The sequence below is a fragment of the Oryx dammah genome, unplaced genomic scaffold (assembly GCF_014754425.2).
Source record: "Oryx dammah isolate SB20612 unplaced genomic scaffold, SCBI_Odam_1.1 HiC_scaffold_2, whole genome shotgun sequence".
NCBI lineage: Eukaryota > Metazoa > Chordata > Mammalia > Artiodactyla > Bovidae > Oryx > Oryx dammah.
In genome coordinates, this window is record NW_024070186.1 from 24,609,458 (window position 1) to 24,631,775 (window position 22,318).

At 36.5% G+C, this 22,318-nt stretch overlaps 1 protein-coding gene across 1 annotated transcript in view; it reads right to left on the reverse strand.

Moving 5' to 3' along the window:
• Positions 1 to 22,318, reverse strand: part of STAG1 (stromal antigen 1) — a 460,953-nt gene that overhangs the window by 207,607 nt on the left and 231,028 nt on the right. The window contains exon 6 of the mRNA XM_040233144.1: positions 7,716 to 7,792. Coding sequence (XP_040089078.1) covers positions 7,716 to 7,792 — 77 coding nt within the window. The remainder of the gene's footprint in view (positions 1 to 7,715; positions 7,793 to 22,318) is intronic.

Sequence of the window (22,318 nt, forward strand, 5' to 3'; positions counted from 1 at the left end):
AAAAATTATCATAAAGAACATTATTAGTAAGGAAGAGAAGTGAGCACCAGGCCATACGGCAAGAAGGCACAGGTTAACTCTACTTTTTGTACACACAGAAGTCAGGTTTATGATCAAGACTCCTCTTAACTAAAAACCTACAAACTCTTCAGCCTTGAAGTGGAAAAGATAAACACTGGCTAGCAGACTTTTGGTTGTACAATAAGAACGCATGGACAATGAGAACCCTTCTCTGGACTGATTCCATTGATGCTTTGTTGCTAAAGTTAGGAAGTACCTTGTCAGTAAGAGACTGACTTTTAAAGTTCTCTTCATAATGAACAATGCCCCTGATTACCCAGAACTCTATGAATTCAACACTGAAGGTATCAAAGTAATCAAACTGTTCTGAAATAAAACATCTCTAATTCAGTCTTTAGATCAGGAAGTCACAGTTGTTGCTGTTCAGTTCCTAAGTCATGTGTGACTCTTTGCGGCCCCATGGTCTACAGCATGCCAGGCTCACCTAACTTTCACTATCTCCTACAGTCTGCTGAAATTAATTTCCACTGAGTCCGTGATACTATCTATCTCATCCTCTGCCACCCTCTTCTCCTTTTGCCCTCAATCTTTCTGAGCACCAGGTTCTTTTCCAGCAAGTTGGCTCTTCACATCACATGACCAAAGTATTGAAGCTTCAGCATCAGTACTTGCAATGAATATTCAGGGTTTATTTCCTTTAGGATTGACTCTGCAGTCCAAGGGACTCTCAAGAATCTTCTCCAAAAGCACAATTCAAAAGCATCAATTCTTCAGTGCTCAGCCTTCTTTACAGTCCAACTCTCACATCCATACCTGACTACTGTAAAAACCATAGCTTTGACTGTATGTTCCTTTGTCGGCAAAGTGATGTCTCAGCTTTTTAATATGCAGTCGAGATCTGTCATAAGCTTTCCTTCCAAGGAGAAGGCTCTTTTAATTTCATGGTTGCAGTCACTGTCTAGTGATTTTGGATACCAAGAAAATAAAATCTGTCACTATTTCCACTTTTTCCCCTTCTATTGGCCATAAAGTGATGAGACTGGATGCCATGGTCTTCTTAATCTTTGAATGCTGAGTTTCAAGCCAGCTTTTCCACTCTCCTCTTTCACCCGTATCAAGTTCTGTAGTTCCTTTACAACTACTGTCATTGGAGTGGCATCATCTACATATTTGAGGTTGAAATTGATATTTCTCCCAGCAACCCTGATTCCAACTTGTGATTCATCCAGCCTGACATTTCACATAATGTATTCTGCATATAGGGGATTCCCAGGTGGCACTAGTGGTAAAGAACTTGCCTGCCAATGCAGGTAGATGTAAGAGACTCAGGTTTGATCCCTGGGTTGGGAAGATGCTTGGAGTAGAAAATGGCAACCTACTCCAGTACTGCCTGGAGAATCCCATGAACAGATAAGCCTGGTGGATTAAAGTGACAGGGTTGCACGGAGTCAGACACCACTGAAGTGAATCAGCATGCAAACACACACTCTGCACATAAGTTATATGAGTAGGGTGACAATATATAGTGCTGTTGTACTCCTTTCCCAATTTTAAACCAGTCAGTTGTTCCATGTCCGGTTCTAACTGTTGCTTCTTGACTTGAATATAGGTTTCTCAGGAGGCAGGTAAGGTGGTCTAGTACTCCCATCTATTGAAGAAATTTCCATATTTTGTTATGATCCACACAGTCCAAGGTTTTCACGTAGTCAATGAAACAAGCTTTTCTGGAATTCCTCTGCTTTCTCTATGATCCAATGGATGTTGGCAATTTGATCTCTGGTTCCTCTGCCACTTCGAAACCCAGCTTGCACATTTGGAAGTTCACATACTGCTGAAGCCTAGGTTGAAGGATTTTGAGCATTACCTTACTAGCATGTGGAATGAACACAAATGTATAGTAGTTTGAACATTGTTTGGCATTGCCCTTCTTTGGGACTGGGATGAAAACTGACCTTTTCCAGTCCTGCAGCTGAGTTTTCAAACTTTGCTGACATACTGAGTGTAGCTCTCAGGATTTTACTTAATTTTTTTAAAAATTTATTTAATTGGAGGCTAATTACATAGCTCAGGAGGAACTCTGTCACCTCCACTAGCTTTGTGCATAGTAATTATTTCCTAAGGCCCACTTGACCTCACAGTCCAGTATGTCTGGTTCCAAGTGAGTGACCACATCACTGCAATTATCTGGATCATTAAGAACTTTTTTGTGTAGTTCTGTGCATTCTTGCCACCTCTTCTCAATGTCTTCTGCTTCTGTTACATCCTTACCATTTCTGTCCTTTACTGTGCCTTATCATTGAATAAAATGTTCACATAAGGGCCTCATGATACACAGTAATCAATGGAAAGTATTGTCTCTGTACTATGGAACATAGAACATCATGAAAGTCTGAAAGAACTTCACCACTGAAGTTGCCATTGTTGCTACAGAAAAAGTCATGAAAGCTATCAGACCTGAAATAATAAATTCCCACTGGAGATAAATTTTGCCCAGATGTTTTCCATCACTTCAGAGGACTTAGGAGAGAGCCTATCAAAGGAATCATGAAAGAGACTATGAATATGGCATAAAAGGTGGGGTGTGGTGAAACATTTTAAGAAAATCCTGGAGAAATCAAGAGCTAATAGACACTACACCAAAGGAATTATGAGAAGATGACTCGATAGAGATGAGTGCTTCCAAACCAGTACTGTACAATGAGGAAGAACACAAAGAATAAACAATTCCAGAAAACAAATAACATTAGACAATCTTACTCAAACACTACTTTTAACTTCTTTAACAACAAGGACCCTTTTAATTTAGGGCACTGAAACTAAAGCAAATGGTGGAAGGAGGTTTGATATTATATAGAAGCATTTTTATACAGATGAAAAAGTAAAATTCAGACAGAAATTATGATGTGGTTGCATAAAATTACACTGAATATGCCTGTTTTCCTGCCTACTGTTCCACCTCCTCCACATCTGCCATCTCTGAAATAGCAAGACCAAACTCTCCTCTTCCTCAGAGTACTCAATGTAAAGATAATGAGGAAAAAGACGTTTATGATGATTCACTTCCACTTAAGGAACAGCAATCACCATGCCATACACTTAATAAATGTATCTGTTGTATATGTCTGTGTCTCCAACAGAAAACATCGCACATAGTTCAGTAGGTAAAGCATCTGCCTTCAACGTGGGAGACCTGGGTTCAATTCCTGGATCGGGAAGTTCCCCTGGAGAAGGAAATCGCAACCCACTCCAGTATTCTTGCCTGGAGAATCCCATGGACAGAGGAGCCAGGCAGGGCTCATGGGATCGCAAGAGTCAGACACACCTTAGCACTACCTTTATCTTTTTATGGCAAGAACTGCATGAGTTCTTGTGCCATCATCATTGCTTAAGTGTTCAATTATCTTTTGTGTGCAGGACAAGCATAAGGTGAGTGATATTTTTCACACAGTGTTCTATAACTTTGCTTTTGAAGAGTTACATTACTATATAGTATGACACACTATCTCTCATATAGCTGGAGAAGCTATGTATCAGTATATCTTGTATCAGCTATATATGAGCTTAAACTATGATTTAAAAAATGTTTCCAGTAGTATATTATAAATATGACAGTAATACTATATGCTATAAAAATTTTATAACAATTCATTCATTAGTGTAAAGGCAAGGCTACTGTGAAACAATTTTATCAGTTACCCTAGGCTAATATAAAGCAATTACTGCCTTCTTCACCACCCATAAATCATCATAATTATAAGTCAATATGAATTATTCACAGTATCTTTTCATTTTTGACATCTAGGGTTAGTTATATATGTAACACCTACTATGGTGTTTTGTATCATATAAGACAATATTGACATAGGTACTAACGGATGATTCACCTTGTAAACTGATGACATAAACTTTCAGTAGTGATAAACGTACAATACTGTAAATTTACTTTAGCCTTTTAATGATTTTAATAACATTTTATTTTCTCTAGATTACTTTATTATAAGAATATAGCATATACTACACATAAAACACAAAATAGGTGTTAATTGACTGTCAATATTACTGGTAAAAGTTTCCAGTCAACAGTAAGGTATCAGTAGTTAACTTTTGGGAGTGTCAAAAGTTATATTGACGATTTTCAGCTACAGAGGCATTACAGTAACCAATACCCACGTTGTCCAAGGGTCAGCTGACTATGAAACGTATTGTGTTGCAAAGATTTCCCAACATAGGTGTCTTACTTAAATATCTGAAAACTACACAAATTGACCTTTTGAGAAACCATATCTAAGAATTTATATCCAGAGATCTGATTCTAATAATCTCAGGAAGAAATACAATTACATTTTGCTTTATCTCATAACAACTGACTCCACCAGGAACCAAGTATATCTACTGAGTTATAGACTGCTTTGGGAATTAACATATTTCTGATTAGGTTGTTATTACAATTATAAAAGACTTTTGGCCAGGTAGAGATTTGTAGGGCTTTCAAAAAAGGTCATGTAATAACTGGGTATGACTGGTTTGTAATAAGGAATAGAAGCTACAGCACACTATTTTTTCAGGCAATAACATACTTTTGACCACCTTTTTCAATTTAAACAGTTTCAATCGAAATGATTTCTACCTCATTTCACCTTTACTTCACTTTGCTATAATACAACATATTCAGTCATTCATTCAACAGAAGTTTAGTGGCTTTTCCCTATTAACTAGGCATTTTTCTAGGATCTTGGGATCTAATGACTCCTTTCATCAAATATTTCAGAATTTTATCACATAGCATAATTTAAAAACTCCTTCCACTCCCAAAGAATTAAATGACCCATTCAGTATTTAAGAAAAAAAACCTGTGTATTTAATAATATGCAAGCATTTAAATGCATTCTCAAGTATATACACAGTAGTAAAAGATTAATATCTTTCTAAAGAATTGAAGATAAAAATTTTTATCTGCATCTGAATTATAATTTCATTGAGTTCATTACAGTGAACAATGTGTTCACTCCCACTTATGCTTATTATGTACTGAGCTCATACGTCTTACCACTCTTCATCATCAATGGCTTTTGCAAATACACAGTCTGTCCCTCCAAAACACAATACCACCTTTCAAACAGAATTTCCACTTGTTCTTCCTTCATTGAATCTTGTCATACTTGCAGACAATTATCATTGTCAAATAGGTCTGGCACATCTTGTTCACTAATATCATCTCTGGAAATTTTGTGTATTTGTTTGTGTGTTTATTTATTCATTATTCTGAGTTCAAATTTTTATTTTTCAAATTGTTTATACAAGAAAATCTCAAGCAAATGAATAAACATCCTATTTTTTTAATGACACTGTTTTAAGCCACCTAATTAAAAGTATTATATAGATATTTAAAATTGAAACTTAAAATATTTATTAAAATTTCTAATCATCACAATTATATTTATTTACTTTTATGTAGCCCTAGGAGATATTTAATTCTGCTTTAAGTTAATATATTCTAATAACAATAAAAATAATATTAGAACAGAATTGTATTCAAACAGAACGCTGATTTTTAAAAGTCTTTGATTAGGTCAATAATCTCAAATATTCAGACAAAATGTTTAAGAATATGCAACATGCATTCTGAATAATTTCATTTGTTACACTGTATTCATTTTTGTTTTCCCCTCAGCCTATTTTCATATATGAAGTGTTCTTATAACTTAAATCTTGGATTCCTCTTTTTACTTACCTTAGAATAATAGTTCTCAATAGTTGCTCTATGTTAGAATCACATGGTGAGCTTTTTTAAAAAAAATCCCTATGCCAAGGTCACATGCCTTACAAATTAATCAAATGTCTAGGGCATGCGTAAAGGAGCCAGGCATCAGTATCCCAGTGAGACATTAATTTGCAGCTCAAATTTAGTTTGGGAACTACTGTCTTAAAATACTTAATAATCATTCCATCATGTGTTAGTCCTGGGAAGGTTCAAGACATATACCACTTTTAAATCTACAATCTGAATCACCTGTAATGCAGGCCACGCACGGTAGAACAGTAGCTGGTAAGTAAACATACTACTTGCACCTTAACTGTATGTTACCTGGCTTTAACTTCTATTTCTAACATATAAACTCATGTACTAACAACAACAAAAAAATATGTTTTACTGAACAGTAGCCCCACAGAAATGTTTCAGAATCTACGGTTTTTGAATTTTAAAAGTGAACTTGGTGCATAACCTTATATTTCATCATACCCCAATAAAACCTGGTGTAGTAGTTAAGAACATTAATATTTAACAGCAATGCATATATATATATATATATATATATATTTTCTTTCTTTTCAAACTGACTGTGAGAAATAAAAATTGACTGTAAATAGCCCCATGTTAGTTGAGGCCAAGTGGCCTTAGAGCCAAACCTGAAAGTTTGGATTACGAACTGTCAGAGCTTTTTTGAGATTACAGAAATTAAGGCAAGTGATTCTGAAATATTATGTCCACAGGTTACAATTCAAGGTCTTCTCTATGTCCCATAAATTGTGACTACACAGTCTGAAAGCCAGTGACAGAATGTTTATCTAGAAAGATACACATTAAAACATTTTGATACTGCTGCTAAAGGTGAACACCTGATGAGAAAAACACATTGAGCAGCCTATGCTTGAATATTTACTTTAGTATGTATTTGTAGTACTTTTTTCAATTAAAAATAAATACTACTGCTACTATTAATAAAAAACCTAAACCCATGTTACTAAAAGAGTGGACTTATAAGAAAGCCAATCCTTGTGGTTACTCTTAAAGGTCAAAACAAAGGAACACCTATCAGAAAATAGAAAGTAATACCAAAGGCAGAATGTTAAAACAAGAACTGATGCTGGCCTGAAGCGTGACATGAAATGAGTTCACTATAAATAAAGAAATAAAACTGTTAAAATGTCTCAAAAATAAACATTTATGATCAGTGTAAAACTATTTGAGAGAATATTTAAGTCTTAAAATGGAAAATCATGCATGATTAACTCGTGAAGACTAGCAGAGAAAACTCATATTCTGAATAGAAATCAGATTATCTCAAGCAGAGTGTTCCAAATGGAAGTACTATACACACACACAGAAAATGGAAAGGGGGTGGGGGAGGGTAGAGGGACACATGTCAGTGTCAGGGATTCATACAAAATAATTTTGGGAATTCCAGATTAAATTTAGGAAATTTTTCACTGTTAGGATTTCTAATAACCTTAAATAAGATAATGTGCTTTGACAATCTTAGGTCAGGTATCTTAGGTAGGTATAACAGCCAGCCTTCTAACACTTCCTTGACCTCCAAACCCTTTTTTCTTTAAAACATTTAAGAGGACTAGCATTCCACAGAATATGAAACTGTTAGAGGTACATTTATAAATTCAGGATTTTAGATGGTCTTCAAGAATGAATGTAAAGAATCAACTCTTACCTCATACCATTAATTTTCCAATCATTATCAGCCATCAGTCATTATTCAGTGCTACTATCTCCATGCAATGTAATAAAATTTCCAAAGATGATTCATTTTGGAAATAACAGCATGGATTATCACATAAATGAGAAAATATATAACTTCTCTTATACTAAGTACAAACTCAAAACAAAACTTAAAATAATCAACATATTCACCATTTACAAGTACAAGCAGGCAATTTGTATAAACAGTGAAATGCTATACCTCATCAAATTCTTCAGTCATTTTTCTGATGATTTCTGCATTCTGCATATTTCGAAACATCTCTATTCTCACAGTACCTGTGGAACAACAGATTCTATAGTTAATTTTTCCTCTCCATGCTAAAAGTTAAATGTAACTTGACTACTATTTGAAAAGTTTTATATGAAAGCGATTGGGTTTTTCTTTCTTCCGCAAACTTCTATTTTAAAGGAATCCCTTGTTTAAGAATTCAAAAATTCTTTAAAACGTTAAAAAAGAAAAACACCTGAATAACCTATGCATTAGTTAAGTCTAATGAAAAATGTTGACAGAAGTATTAAAGAAGGAAAAGACAAAGAAATAAAACAATGAATTTACATAGTACAGAGGGCCCTAAAGATGGCTTATGACAGCCAGATATACGAGGCTTCCCTGGTGACAGATGATGAAGAGTTGGCCCGCAAAGCAGGAGACCTAGGTTCGATCCCTGGGTCAAGAAGATCCCAGGTAGCTACCTTAGTCCAAAAAAACATCCAAGTATAGAGAATGTTATCTCCCTTCAAGGCACCTTCTGTTTTTTTTTAATCATCAGAATGTTCTCCTTTTATTTAAAACTAAGTGTTCCTTAATTTAACAATACTTTCAGTCAAATCTGTTTTCTTTGAAGATTCCAGGAACTTCTACATAAGGATCAAACAAAGGAAAAAGCCGTAACCCCCTTTTCATCTCATTCCTTCATACTTCTACCTTACTTTACTTTTATCTCAAATATGGCTATATTAATATTATCACTCTTATAAGAATGAGTGGTTTACACTGAAAAATCTATGTTTAAAATAACAGAATTTAAAGAAAACTGAAACAAGGTTCAAAATCAACTTACATACAAAGAATTCTGATATAACAATTAAAGGAGGTTCTGTTTTAGTTGGATAAATGTGTTGGACGCTAAGCTGTGTCTGACTCTTGTGACCCCGTGGACTGTAGCCCACCAGGCTTCTCTGTCTATGGGATTTCTCAGGCAAGAATACTGGGGTTGGTTGTCATTTTCTGATGCAGGAGATCTTCCTGACCCAGGGATCAAACAGAGTCTCCTGCATTGGCAGGCGGATTCTTTACCACTGAGCCACTGGGGAAGCTCAATAATTAAATGAGGTTCAGTTTCAACTGCATAAATGTAAAATATTCAAGTTAAAAATCACAAGAATAATACTCAATAAACAGTAGGAAAATAATTAATTTATAACTTCTGACAGGCTCCTTGCAAGTGATTAATATCAGCTCTATCTGAAGTCACAATTAGGAATGGAGGCTGGAAGAGTCTCTGAGTCATACTGTATGAAAGAACATGGAGCAATGAATAGCCATTAAAGTCAAAGTATGATCTAGAATCAGAGTCCTTAAAAAACTACAGTGGCATATTTAGCTCTTATTCAACTTAATTTTTACTAATCTTAAAATGAAAAAAATTATGTTTGCCTTATCTTTAAATCAGAACCATTTTACAGCACACTTTATTTATTGATACATAGCTCTCATTAATTTTCAATAGGTATTCCAAACATTCAACTGTAGAAATGATAGGTTGGAAGGAGAATGAAAAGGAAAAATGTTTTTAAATAGTTCTTCCCCTTAAAAGTTCTTAAAAACTTCCAACAGTTTTTGGAAATATGCAATTTCAAAAAAAAGAGAGAAAATTTTTACTGTGATTTAAAATTTTATGAGAAAAACAGTAATGCACAGAGTATTCAACAGTGTTGAAAATAGGCTGTTTATGTACTACAGAACAGTCTATATTTTCAGAGGATTTTAAAAAATTAAATAAACAAGAAATGTGCTTAACTGATAAGTGGGCTCAAATAAAAATAACTTTCTGTTAGATATTCTCAAAAATCACTCAATTAAATAAAATTGTTTATATTTAAACTTGCACAGGTCATAAAATATTGCATCAATCTGAAATAGATTCGATAGATAAAAAGTAAGTCATTTCAGGAGTTAATTCATGGTACTCTTGATAAGTGGAAGGACTGATGCTAAAGCTAAAGCTTTAATATTTTGGCCACCTGATGCGAAGAGATCACTCACTGGAAAAGACCCTGATGCTGGGAAAGATTGAGAGCAAGAAGAGAAGGGAGCAACAGAGGATGAGATGGCTGGATGGCATCACCAGCTCAATGGACATGAATCTGGACAAACTCAGGGAGGTAGTGAAGAACAGAGAAGTCTGGTGTACTACAGTTCATGGGGTCACAGAGAGTCGGATTTGACTTACAGACTGAACAACAACATTTGATAAGTAAAATTACCTTCATCTATACTTATTAAAGCAAAAGAAATAAAATTAGATGTTAAAATTATTAAACATGACAAGAACCGTTCTTCTTAGGGGGATGGAAATATTTTACATCTTGAATAGAGTTGTCATCATTATGGCTGTATGCATTTGTCAAAAGCTATCTATCTATATACTCTGGTGACTTTTAATGCATGGAAATTAGATCTTGGTAAAGTTGATTCTTTAAAAATTCAAGAAAAAGGACAAAGCTAACCCTAATTGTTCAGTAATGAGTTGCACATATCACTGTTAAAATATTTCCGATGTAAATAATGCTCAACTACTCAATTTCCATAATTGACAAGGCAGTTTTCACAAAGAGTAGAGTTTTAAATATACTTTCAATAAAAATAGCTACGTTAGTTCATAAAGGGAGGACTATTTCATGGCATCAATTTAATGCGGTGAAGGGAAAGGCAACAAAATAGCAACCATTATTAAAAGAAATATAAAAAATTTTTAAGATGACTATAATATACAAAAAAACAATTACTAACAAAATAAAATCAGATGTTTAAAAGTCACACTTTTTAAAATGAACAGAAGCTTTGCATTGATATTTTTTAAGAAAGAAATTCCTTTTGCTGCCATAATGACTGTGCCAAAGATTACCTTATTTACTTATTTTTCTCCTGTTCATTCTTCTCCAACTGAGTCTCACAATTCTACTGAAACTGCTTCCTCACACCAGTGATCTCTGAACTGCTACATCAAACAATCTTAGTAATAATCTATCTATTCTATTTAAAGCATTTGTTTATTTCATTGGTTCCTATACCATTCTATATTTGTACTATATTTTCTGTTGATTTGTCTTAATTTTTTTCACTTACTTTTAGGCATTTAACGTGAGTAAATACAGGTATTTTCTAAAGCTCCATTCAAGCATTCTTCTTTGTCCATTTAAAAATTTTCTAGCCTGGAAACGGCCCCCATCTAGCTCACCCAATAGAAAAAAGTATAGCAGGGACCACTATTTACTGATCTTTTTATTTCTCCATGAGCCTTAAAAACTTTCTGACATCTTAAGTTCCTCTGTCTTATTAAGTTTTCTTTGATAATAATAATCAAGAATATTGCCCTAATTCAAGACTAATTTTCACAATACATTAAAAAGCTAACCTCAGTTCATTTTTGGATTCTTCGTTCTTAAATATGAATATTTCTAATAGATTATCCTAAGATTATGGAGAGTAAAGGTAAATAAATCTGAAATAATTCAGATTTATGGAAACAAAACTATACGAAAATATAGAATAAAAAAGAGTAAAGATCATCTTTCAAGCCCTTAAATACTAACAAGTTACCTTGAGAATCTTAAAAGAATAAGCCACCAATATACATGTTTTATGAAAGGTTGTTTCAGCAGGCTCTCCAGACAGGATTGTAGTTTTAATAAAGAAAAAGGAAGAACTTTAAAAATTGTCATTTTAAACTATGAATAATTTTAGAAACAGAAGTAACATCAGAAATCTACCTGCAAATTCTTGATCATTTAAACTATGTCAAACACTGATGACAGCAGAAATTGATACAATCCCTGTGGGATGTGACTTGGCAAATGTCTACAAAAATTACAAATTTATATTCCTTTTTGCCTTGATATTGTACTTGTTGCAAAGTATTCATAAAATCACGTGTGCAAAATAATGAATACACAAGGTTATGCCCTGAATCGATTGGGGCAGTAATGAAACACAGACTAAAAGGAGAGTAAGCAAAATTAACGAAATGAAGAGGTGAATCTTTGAAAAATGACACTGAGAAGTGTTTTGGCTAGACTCACCAAAAGGGGAAAAAAAGACAGAGGACTCAAATTTAAAAAAAGAAATGAAAGAGGTGTTCTATCTGATTTTACAGAAACACCAAGGATTGTAAGAAACTACTATAACCAAAGATATGCCAACAAACTGGATAACCTAGAAGAAATGGATAAATACCTAGAAACAACCTATCTAAATAGTCAAACAAGACAAAATAGAAAATCTGAATAGACAGATTACTAAAGAGTTACAAGTAATCAAAGCTCTCCCAACAAACAAAATACAAAACCTAATACTTCATTGGTGAATTCTATCAACTATTCAAAAAAGTATTAATGCCAAACATTCTGACACTCTTCAAACACCAGAATTGGGGGCAATGGGAAGGGAACTCTTTCAAACACATTTTACAAGACCATCATTATCCTCATACTAAAATCAGACAAAGATGCCACAAAGAGAAAATTGCAGGCCAATATCCCTGATGAACATAGATGTAAAAATCATCAAACAACAAGGAAAATCAAAGATCCTGCATGCTGCAATTAAGACCTGGCACAGCTAAATAAATAAATGAATAAACAAACACATACAAAATTAAACATCCATAAATGATAAATATTCCCAACTTAGCAGTTACAGAGGGAACTTACTGCAACACAGAATAGGCCATGTATGACAAGCCTATGGGCTTCCCAGGTGGCACTAGGGGTAAAAAATCTGCCTGCCAATACAGGAGATATAAGATAGGCACGTTCCATCCCTGGGTGGGTAAGATCCTCTGGGGTAGGGCACGGCAACCCACTCCAGTATCTTTGCCTAGAGAATCACCATGGAAAGAGGAGCCTGGCAGGCTATAGTCTACAGGGTCGCACGTAGTTGGACACAACTGAAGCAACTTAGCATGCACAAATGCGTGACAAGCCCTCAGCTACCATTATACTTCATTGTGCACAGCTGAAGCCTTTTCTCTACAATCAGGAACAAGACAAGGCTCACTATTGTCATTTTTACTTAACATAGAACTGAAAATCCTAGTCAGAACAATTAATCAAAAATAAACACACAAACAAAAGGGATCCACACTGAAAAGCAGCAGTAGCAGCAGCAACACTATCACTGTTTGCAAATGACATGATCTTATGCATAGAGAAAACCCTAAAGATTCCAACAAAAACCTGTGACTACTAAACAAACTTTAAAAAATTGTTAAACTAAGGACGGGAACTATAAGAGACAATAAACATAAAGTACTCAGCACAGTATCTTCAAGATATAAGATGTTCAGTTAGTATACGCTCTTACTTTAAGCATTCATTTTTGGATAGATTATTCTGCAATTTCGGAGGCAAGCTAAGAGCTCTAATTTCTTACCTGACTTCTACTGGACTCCAGATTCCTACTTGTGCATGTTGCCAGGTTAATGCTCTTTGGAGAATGAGATCAGTCACCTCTATTATTCCAGAATCGTGGAAAGTCATCCCAGCAACTTTCCCATCACCCAGACCTCTAGTTTCCACGTCCAGAGTGGAGGTGATCAAATACAACAGCAGTAAACATCTGTGCCCCAAAAGCCTAGAACCTGTCACAGGGAAAAGCTATGACCATAAAGAATTCATTCTTAGAGAAGTCAAGCAGGAACCAGCAAACTGTCTTATTCTTATATGTATGGATTCATGGCTTAAAGAGTATCTCATCTTATCTTCTTCAATCTTTTCAATTCTATCCCTGCACTATTTTATGATACCAGACAGACAGACAGGAACATTAGCCTTCTCTGTATCATTCCAACAAGATACAGAAGCAGGTAGAAATGAAGAATGAAAAACAATCTATCTAAAAATAACAAAATATTTGTAGCTTTTATGACATAGTAACATTACAGCCCACTCAAAATTAACCTGGGAGTTGGGATTTCATGGGTGTAGGACACTAACATTGCCTGGGAGCACTTAACAGAGAGCCTTCCAACCAGTAAATGTTTTCTAAGTAACTGGTCTGTGTATTTAAAAACTTTTAAGACTTTTTTTTTTTTTCTTTACAGAGTGGATTACAGAGTCTAAATAAATAAAATCTAATCTGATGATGGACCAGAGAAGCCAAGTATGTAACAGGATGGTTTGGTTGTCTTTTATTTTTTGTCTCAGTTTATTTTATCTAATATGCAGCAGATTATGAATCAAAATAAAATGGAGAAAGAACTTCTGTGGTAGTCCAGTGGTTAAGAATCTGCCTGCCAATGCAGGGGACACAGGTTCCATCCCTGGTCCAGGATGATTCCACTGTCTCAGGGCAACTAAGCCCATGCGCTGCAACTACTGAGCACACACTCTAGGGCTGGAGAACTACTGAAGCCTGTGCTCCACAGTAAGAGAAGACACTGTAAGGAGAAGCCCACACACTGCAAACTGAAAGTGGCCCCCACTCCGCACACCTAGAGAAAGCCTGTTCACAGAAACAAAGCCTGTTAGCAGCCAAAAATAAATTAATTAAATAAAATGAGAAAAACTGAACATAAACATGGTTAAGTTTAGTAGAGAAAATTTGAGTCAAAAGAGGGGAAATAAAGCTGAGGCTACTGCTGCTGCTGCTAAGTCACTTCAGTCGTGACCGACTCTGTGCGACCCCATAGACGGCAGCCCAGCAGGCTCCCCCGTCCCTGGGATTCTCCAGGCAAGAACACTGGAGTCTGCTGCCATTTTCTTCTTCAGTGCGTGAAAGTGAAGTCGCTCAGTCGTGTCCGACTCTTCGCGACCCCATGGACTGCAGTCCACCAGGCTCCTCCATCCATGGGATTTTCCAGGCAAGAGTACTGGAGTGGGGTGCCACTGCCTTCTCCCTGAGGCTACTGAGGAGTCACTAAAGGAACATCTACATACCAAAAATGTAGAATGTAACAGACAACTAGGATTCCAGTGACCAGAGGTAAAAGTCATTCTCAAGATTTAAGAGGAGGGAGTGGGGAAAAGGTAGAGAGAGATAGGTACTTTACTTCCATTTTAACAAGCATTTCAAGCTTAATTATAAAAATCTTAGGATGTATCTGGTCTAAGTAATATATGAAAATATGGAAAAAGTTAACTCACAAGTTATTATAAATAACTATGTAGTTTCAGAAACATAAACCTTTCAAAATTGCATAAAAATAAAACTTGTTGTGATGTCTCCAGTAACACTCTATCTCTAGATGGCAGCCTGTACTTTGTAACATTCTTTGTTATAAGAAAAAAAAAGTTAATATACGTCTTCCTCTGTAAATAGAGAAGGTAAAGGAAACATCCAAATAAATGCTCAAAAAGAAAAATCACACATCGGCATATGATATGATGAGTACCAAGTCTTTCAAAACTGAATACAATATATTTCATCCATATCAAGAACAAATAATTTTACTAAAATATTAGAATTTGAAATTTTGGAGCTTGTTTGAGCCATGCTAGTATAGCACAGGGCCAAAGCAAACCAATGTCCCAGAGCTATAATGTTTCAAACTATTTTCGCCAAACCTTCAACAATATTATAACAACTTCATCTTCAGTGCTAGTGCTGTTCATACAAATAAGAATTAAAGAAAAGCGAGGAAAATAAACATTTTTAAGATGCCTGTCTGCTACCTGAGGCTCTATTACTAATACTGCTAACGTAATTCAAGACAGACAGGCTTTATTAATCCATAGCACATGGATTCTTAAGTATCTATGAACCTTTTGAAACTATATGAAAATTTGGCTCTATGTACTTCTGTACAGAAAGGTCCCAACTTTTCAGGATATTATTACAGGAATTTGAGAAACCAAAAAAAGTAAAAATTTTCCAATGCAGAAAAAATACTAAAGATTTTTCTTCTTAGAAAAATAAACAGAGATAAAACTGTGACAGTAAAGAATAGCTCTAGAGAAAATTCACCCTTCATAATGTGGAATAGCAAAGACTGGACTTTAAAATGGAGAGAAGAAAAGGCTGAACTCTTTCCCATCCTAATAAATTAAGCCATGAGTGAGATAGTATTGTTTAAAGAGAACCCCTGTCATCTCTAAATGGCAAAGGAAAAAGCACAAAGGAATCTGCACATTAGATTAATCCATAAATAGTGAAAATTTTTATTTACCAATTATCCAATTTACAGAAAATGCTACGTATTTCATTCCAGCTACATAATATAATTTAAGATTTAAGTATTTGAGATTATACAGGATTATCTGGCATTTATCAAACTTCATATAAATAACCAAGTCCTGTTTGTTTAAACTGAGTTTCAAAGCTTTATTAATAGAAGGGCCTAAATACTCTCAAGAACAGTTTTGTAAAATCCCTCTTATAAAATTTTTATGGGCCATTAAAACTTTCTCAACTTATCTTTGTCTAAAAGGCCTTTTTCCTATTTTATCAAACTTAGGTATGTGAACAAAGAGAAAAAAATCTAACTGGTTTTAATAAGAGTCTCAAAAAGTTTTTCTTAAAGTGAATGCCCCAGTATTTTCTTAAAATATACATTTTATTTCAGAATAGTTTAGGCTGACAGAAAAGTTATTAACACAATTCACAGGCTGCCATAAACACCACAACCAGTTTCTCCTACTGTTAGAATGTGACATTAGTATGGCATATCTGAAACAACAAGCCAATACTGATAACATTACTATTTTCTGACTAACATTATCTTATTGAGAAATAATCAACATACCTCACTGCATGTACATTAAACACATATAGCATGATGGTTTGACATCGATACACAATGAAATGATTACAACAGGTTTAGTTAACATCTATCATCTCATTCAGTTCAGTTCAGTCGCTCAGTCGTGTCCGACTCTTTGCGACCCCATGAATCGCAGCACAACAGGCCTCCCTGTCCATCACCAACTCCCGGAGTTCACTCAGACTCACATCCATTGAGTCGGTGATGCCATCCAGCCATCTCATCCTCTGTCGTCCCCTTCTCCTCCTGCCCCCAATCTCTCCCAGCATCAGAGTCATTTCCAATGAGTCAACTCTTCGCATGAGGTGGCCAAAGTACTGGAGTTTCAGCTTTAGCATCATTCCTTCCAAAGAAATCCCAGGGCTGATCTCTTTCAGAATGGACTGGTTGGATCTCCTTGCAGTCCAAGGGACTCTCAAGAGTCTTCTCCAACACCACAGTTCAAAAGCATCAATTCTTCGGCACTCAGCCTTCTTCACAGTCCAACTCTCACATCCATACATGACTACTGGAAAAACCATAGCCTTGACTAGGCGGACCTAAGTCGGCAAAGTAATGTCTCTGCTTTTGAATATGCTATCTAGGTTGGTCATAACTTTTCTTCCAAGGAGTAAGCGTCTTTTAATTTCATGGCTGCAGTCACCATCTGCAGTGATTTTGGAGCCCAAAAGATAAAGTCTGACACTGTTTCCCCATCTATTTCCCATGAAGTGATGGGACCAGATGCCATCATCTTCGTTTTCTGAATGTTGAGCTTTAGGCCAACTTTTTCGCTCTCTTCTTTCACTTTCATCAAGAGGCTTTTTAGCTCCTCTTCACTTTCTGCCATAAGGGTGGTGTCATCTACATATCTGAGGTTATTGAGATTTCTCCCGGCAATCTTGATTCCAGTTTGTGTTTCTTCCAGTGCAGCATTTCTCATGATGTACTCTGCATAGAAGTGAAATAAGCAGGGTGATAATATACAGCTTTGATGTACTCCTTTTCCTATTTGGAACCAGTCTGTTGTTCCATGGCCAGTTCTCACTGTTGCTTCCTGACCTGCATACAGATTTCTCAAGAGGCAGGTTAGGTGGTCTGGTATTCCCATCTCTTTCAGAATTTTCCACGGTTTATTGTGATCCACACAGTCAAAGGCTTTGGCATAGTGAATAAAGCAGAAATCGATGTTTTTCTGGAACTCTCTTGCTTTTTCCATGATCAGCAGATGTTGGCAATTTGATCTCTGGTTCCTCTGCCTTTTCTAAAACCAGCTTGAACATCAGGGAGTTCACGGTTCACATATTGCTGAAGCCTGGCTTGGAGAAATTTGAGCATTACTTTACTAGCGTGTGAGATGAGTGCAATTGTGCGGTAGTTTGAGCATTCTTTGGCATTGCCTTTCTTTGGAATTGGAATGAAAACTGACCTTTTTCCAGTCTTGTGGCCACTGCTGAGTTTTCCAAATTTGTTGGCATATTGAGTGTAGCACTTTCACAGCATCATCTTTCAGGATTTGAAACAGCTTTCATCTCATATAGTTACAATAAAAAGAAAAAACTTCTCTTTATGATGAGAACACTTAGGATTTCTACTTAGCTTTTTTACTGGAGGAAAGAATTAAAAACCAAGATTTGGTCTAGGTGTGTCCATTACTACCGGCTCATTATTAATAGAATGTCATTTCCCCTAAGCCCTCTCAGCTGAAATAACAAGGAAACCTTTATATGGGGCTTCCCTAGTGGGTCAGTCCCTAAAGAATCTGCCTGCAGTGCAGGAAACTGCCTGCAGCACAAGAAACCTGGGTTCTGGAAGACCCCCTGCAGAAGGAAACGGCAACCCACTCCAGCATTCTTGCCTAGGAAACCCCATGGACATAGGAGCCTGGTGGGCTACAGTCCCTGCCTGCATGCTTAGTCGTATCTGACTCTTTGTGACCCTTTGGAATTAGCCCGTCAGGCTCCTCTGTCCATGGGGTTTTCCAGGCAAGAATATTGGAGTGGGCTGCCATTTCCTTCTCCAAGGGATCTTCCTGACTCACGGATCGAACCTGCGTATCCTGTGTCTCCAGCATTGCAGGCAGATTCTTTACCGACTGAGCATCGGGGAAGCTCAGTCCACAGGGTCACAAAAGTCAAATACAGCTTAGTGACTAAACCATCACCACCATACAAACATACCAATAAATATTTTCATATGTAATAACATATATATATTATGCTATATAAGTTATACTAATAACTCCAACAGAATTACCAAATGTATTATTCTAATGTCTTCCTCTCAATTATCTATAATCTCTTCCTTCAACAGCAAAAAATCTGGTTCCCAACATTAATCATATATTTACTTAATTTTCCAACCCAAGCATACCTCAGAATTGGTAAGTGACACTCCCACGGGAAACAACTTGCTATTTAAAGTACAGTACTTATATACAGTTCCTTTCTTTAAAAAAAACTGAAGTATAGTTGATTTATGGCAGAAAGTGAAGAACTAAAGAGCCTCTTGATGAAAGTGAAAGAGGAGAGTAAAAAAGTTGGCTTAAAGCTCAACATTCAGAAAACTAAGATCATGGCATCATCCCATCACTTCATGGCAAACAGATGGGAAAACAGTAGCTGACTTTATATTTTGGGGCTCCAAAATCACTGCAGATGGTGATTGCAGCCATGAAATTAAAAGACGCTTACTCCTTGGAAAGAAAGTTATGACCAGCCTAGACAGCATATTCAAAAGCAGAGACATTACTTTGCCAATAAAGGTCCATCTAGTCAAGGCTATGGTTTTGCCAGTGGTCATGTATGGATGTGAGAGTTGGACTGTAAAAAAGCTGAGTGCAGAAGAATTGATGTTTTTGAACTGTGGTGTTAGAGAAGACTCTTGAGAGTCCCTTAGACTGCAAGGAGATCCAACTAGTCCATCCTAAAGGAGATCAGCCCTGGGTGTTCACTGGAAGGACTGATGTTGAACCTGAAACTCCAATACTTTGGCCACCTGATGCGAAGAGCTGACTCATCTGAAAAGACCCTGATGCTGGGAAAGATTGAGGGCAGAAGAAGACGGGGACAACAGAGGATGAGATGGTTGGATGGCTTCACCGACACAATGGACGTGGGTTTGAGTGAACTCTGGCAGTTGATGGACAGGGAGGCCTGGCGTGCTGTGGTTCATGGGGTCACAAAGAGTCGGACACGACTGAGTGACTGAACTGAACAGATTTATGATATTGTGTTACTTTTGGGTGTACTTCAAAGTGATTTCAGTTAATGAAATGCCTACATTCTACTTTGATTCTTTTCTGTTATATTTTATTGCAAGATATTAAATATAGTTCTCTGTGCTATATAGTAGATAGTTCTTGTTTATCACATACAGTTCCTTTTGTCATTAGTTATGAGCATTCACTTCCATCTTGAGTTATTAAAAACACTGTTTTCCCACATCCATTCAGTGAAGCTGAAAGTGAAAGTGAAAGTATTAGTCAGTCATTTCCGACTCTGCAACCCCAGGGACTGGAGCCTGCCAGGCTCCTCTATCCAAGGAATTCTCCAGGCAAAAATAATGGAGTCGGTTGCCATTCTCTTCTCCAAGATATTTTCCCAACACAGGGAACAAACCCAGGTCTCTGGCAATACAGATTCTTTACTACTGAGCCAACTGGGAAGGCAAACAAAAAGTTTTTTTAGAAAATATATGAAATACCCTGCAGTAAGTTTATTTCATGTATTTTTTTAAATATACAGTTAGATCCTTTATCCTTTTGTCATAGTCTGCATTCATCCTGGGGCTACCTGATAGGTATTTTTTTTTAACTGTCATGCACTGATTTTTTCTTTGTGCTATAAAGTTCTAGGGGCTTTGAAAAATGCAGAATGACCACATAGCAACCATTACATTATCATACAGAATAGTTTCATCCCCTATTCAACCGTAATTCTTCCCTGAAACCCTGATGCTGATATGTTTACCATCTTTACAGTTCGTCTTTTCCAGAATGTCACATAAACTTAATTAACACATTATGAAGGCTTTTCAAACTGATCTCTTCCACTCAATAATACCCATTAAGATTTCTCTGGTTTTGCATGTCATGGGAACTCATTTCCGTCTCATCAGGAAGGATTCACTCTTTGGCTGCACTGCAGTTTCTCCATTTCATCTTCTGAAAGACATCTTGGTTGTTTCCAGTTTCAGCAATTATAATTATTATGAAGGGCTTCCCTAATGGCTTAGCTGGTGAACAACCCAGCTGCCAAAGCAGGACACACAAGACTCAGATTTGATACATTCACGTATTTGTATGCACATTAAGTTTCAAATCAGTTAGGTAACACCTTAGAGCATGATTGCTGGATTTATAGTAAGGCTGTGCTTGGTTTCATAAGAAATGCTTAGCTGTCTTCCAAAATGACTAGGTCATTTTGTATTCCCACCAGTACTGAATTCTTTTTCTTCACATTCTTGGCAATAATTGGTTTTATAGGCTTTTCTTGAATTTAGACTTTCTAATGGCTTATATACTGTGGAAAATTCTGAAAGAGATGCGAATACCAGACTACCTGACCTGCCTCTTGAGAAATCAATATGCAGGTCAGGAAGCAACAGTTAGAACTGGACATGGAACAACAGATTGGTTCCAAACAGGAAAAGGAGTCTGTCAAGGCTGTATATTGTCACCCTGCTTATTTAACTTATATGCAGGGTACATCTTGAGAAACGCTGGGCTGGAAGAAATACAAGCTGGAATCAAGACTGCCGGGAGAAATCTCAATAACCTCAGATATGCAGATGACACCACCCTTATGGCAGAAAGTGAAGAAGAATTAAAGAGCCTCTTGATGAAAGTGAAAGTGGAGAGTGAAAAAGTTGGCTTAAAGCTCAACATTCAGAAAACGAAGATGATGGCATCTGGTCCCATCACTTCATGGGAAAGAGATAGGGACAATGTGGAAACAGTGTCAGACTTTATTTTTGGGGGCTCCAGAATCACTGCAGATGGTGACTGCAGCGATGAAATTAAAAGACGCTTACTCCTTGGAAATGGCAACCCACTCCAGTACTCTTGCCTAGAAAATCCCATGGATGAAGGAGCCTGGTGCACGCTACTGTCCATGGGGTCACAAAGAGTCGGACACGACTGAGTGACTTCACTTTACTCCTTGGAAGGAAAGTTATGACCAACCTACATAGCATATTCAAAAGCAGAGACATTACTTTGCCAACAAAGGTCTGTCTAGTCAAGGCTATAGTTTTTCCACTGGTCATGTATGGATGTGAGAGTTGGACTGTGAAGAAAGCTGAGCACCGAAGAATTGATGCTTTTGAACTGTGGTGTTGGAGAAGACTCTTGAGAGTCCCTTGGACTGCAAGGAGATCCATCCAGTCTATTCTAAAGGAAATCAATCCTAGGTGTTCTTTGGAAGGAATGATGCTAAAGCTGAAACTCCAGTACTTTGGCCAACTCATGCGAAGAGTTGATTCATTGGAAAAGACTCTGATGCTGCGAGGGACTGGGGGCAAGAGGAGAAGAGGACCGAGGATGAGATGGGTGGATTGCCTCACCGACTCAATAGACATGAGTTTGAGTGAACTCTGGGAGTTGGTGATGGACAGGGAGGCCTGGTGTGCTGCAATTCATGGGGTCGCAAAGAGTTGGACATGACTGAGCGACTGGACTGAACTGAATGACAAATGACATTGAGTGTCTTTTCTCATGCTCAGTTATCATCTATATATTTTATTTGGTGAGATGTCTGTTAAGATCTTTTACCCACTTTTAACACAATTGTTTAATTTTCTATTATTGATTTTTAAGGGATATTTGTATATTTTCGATACA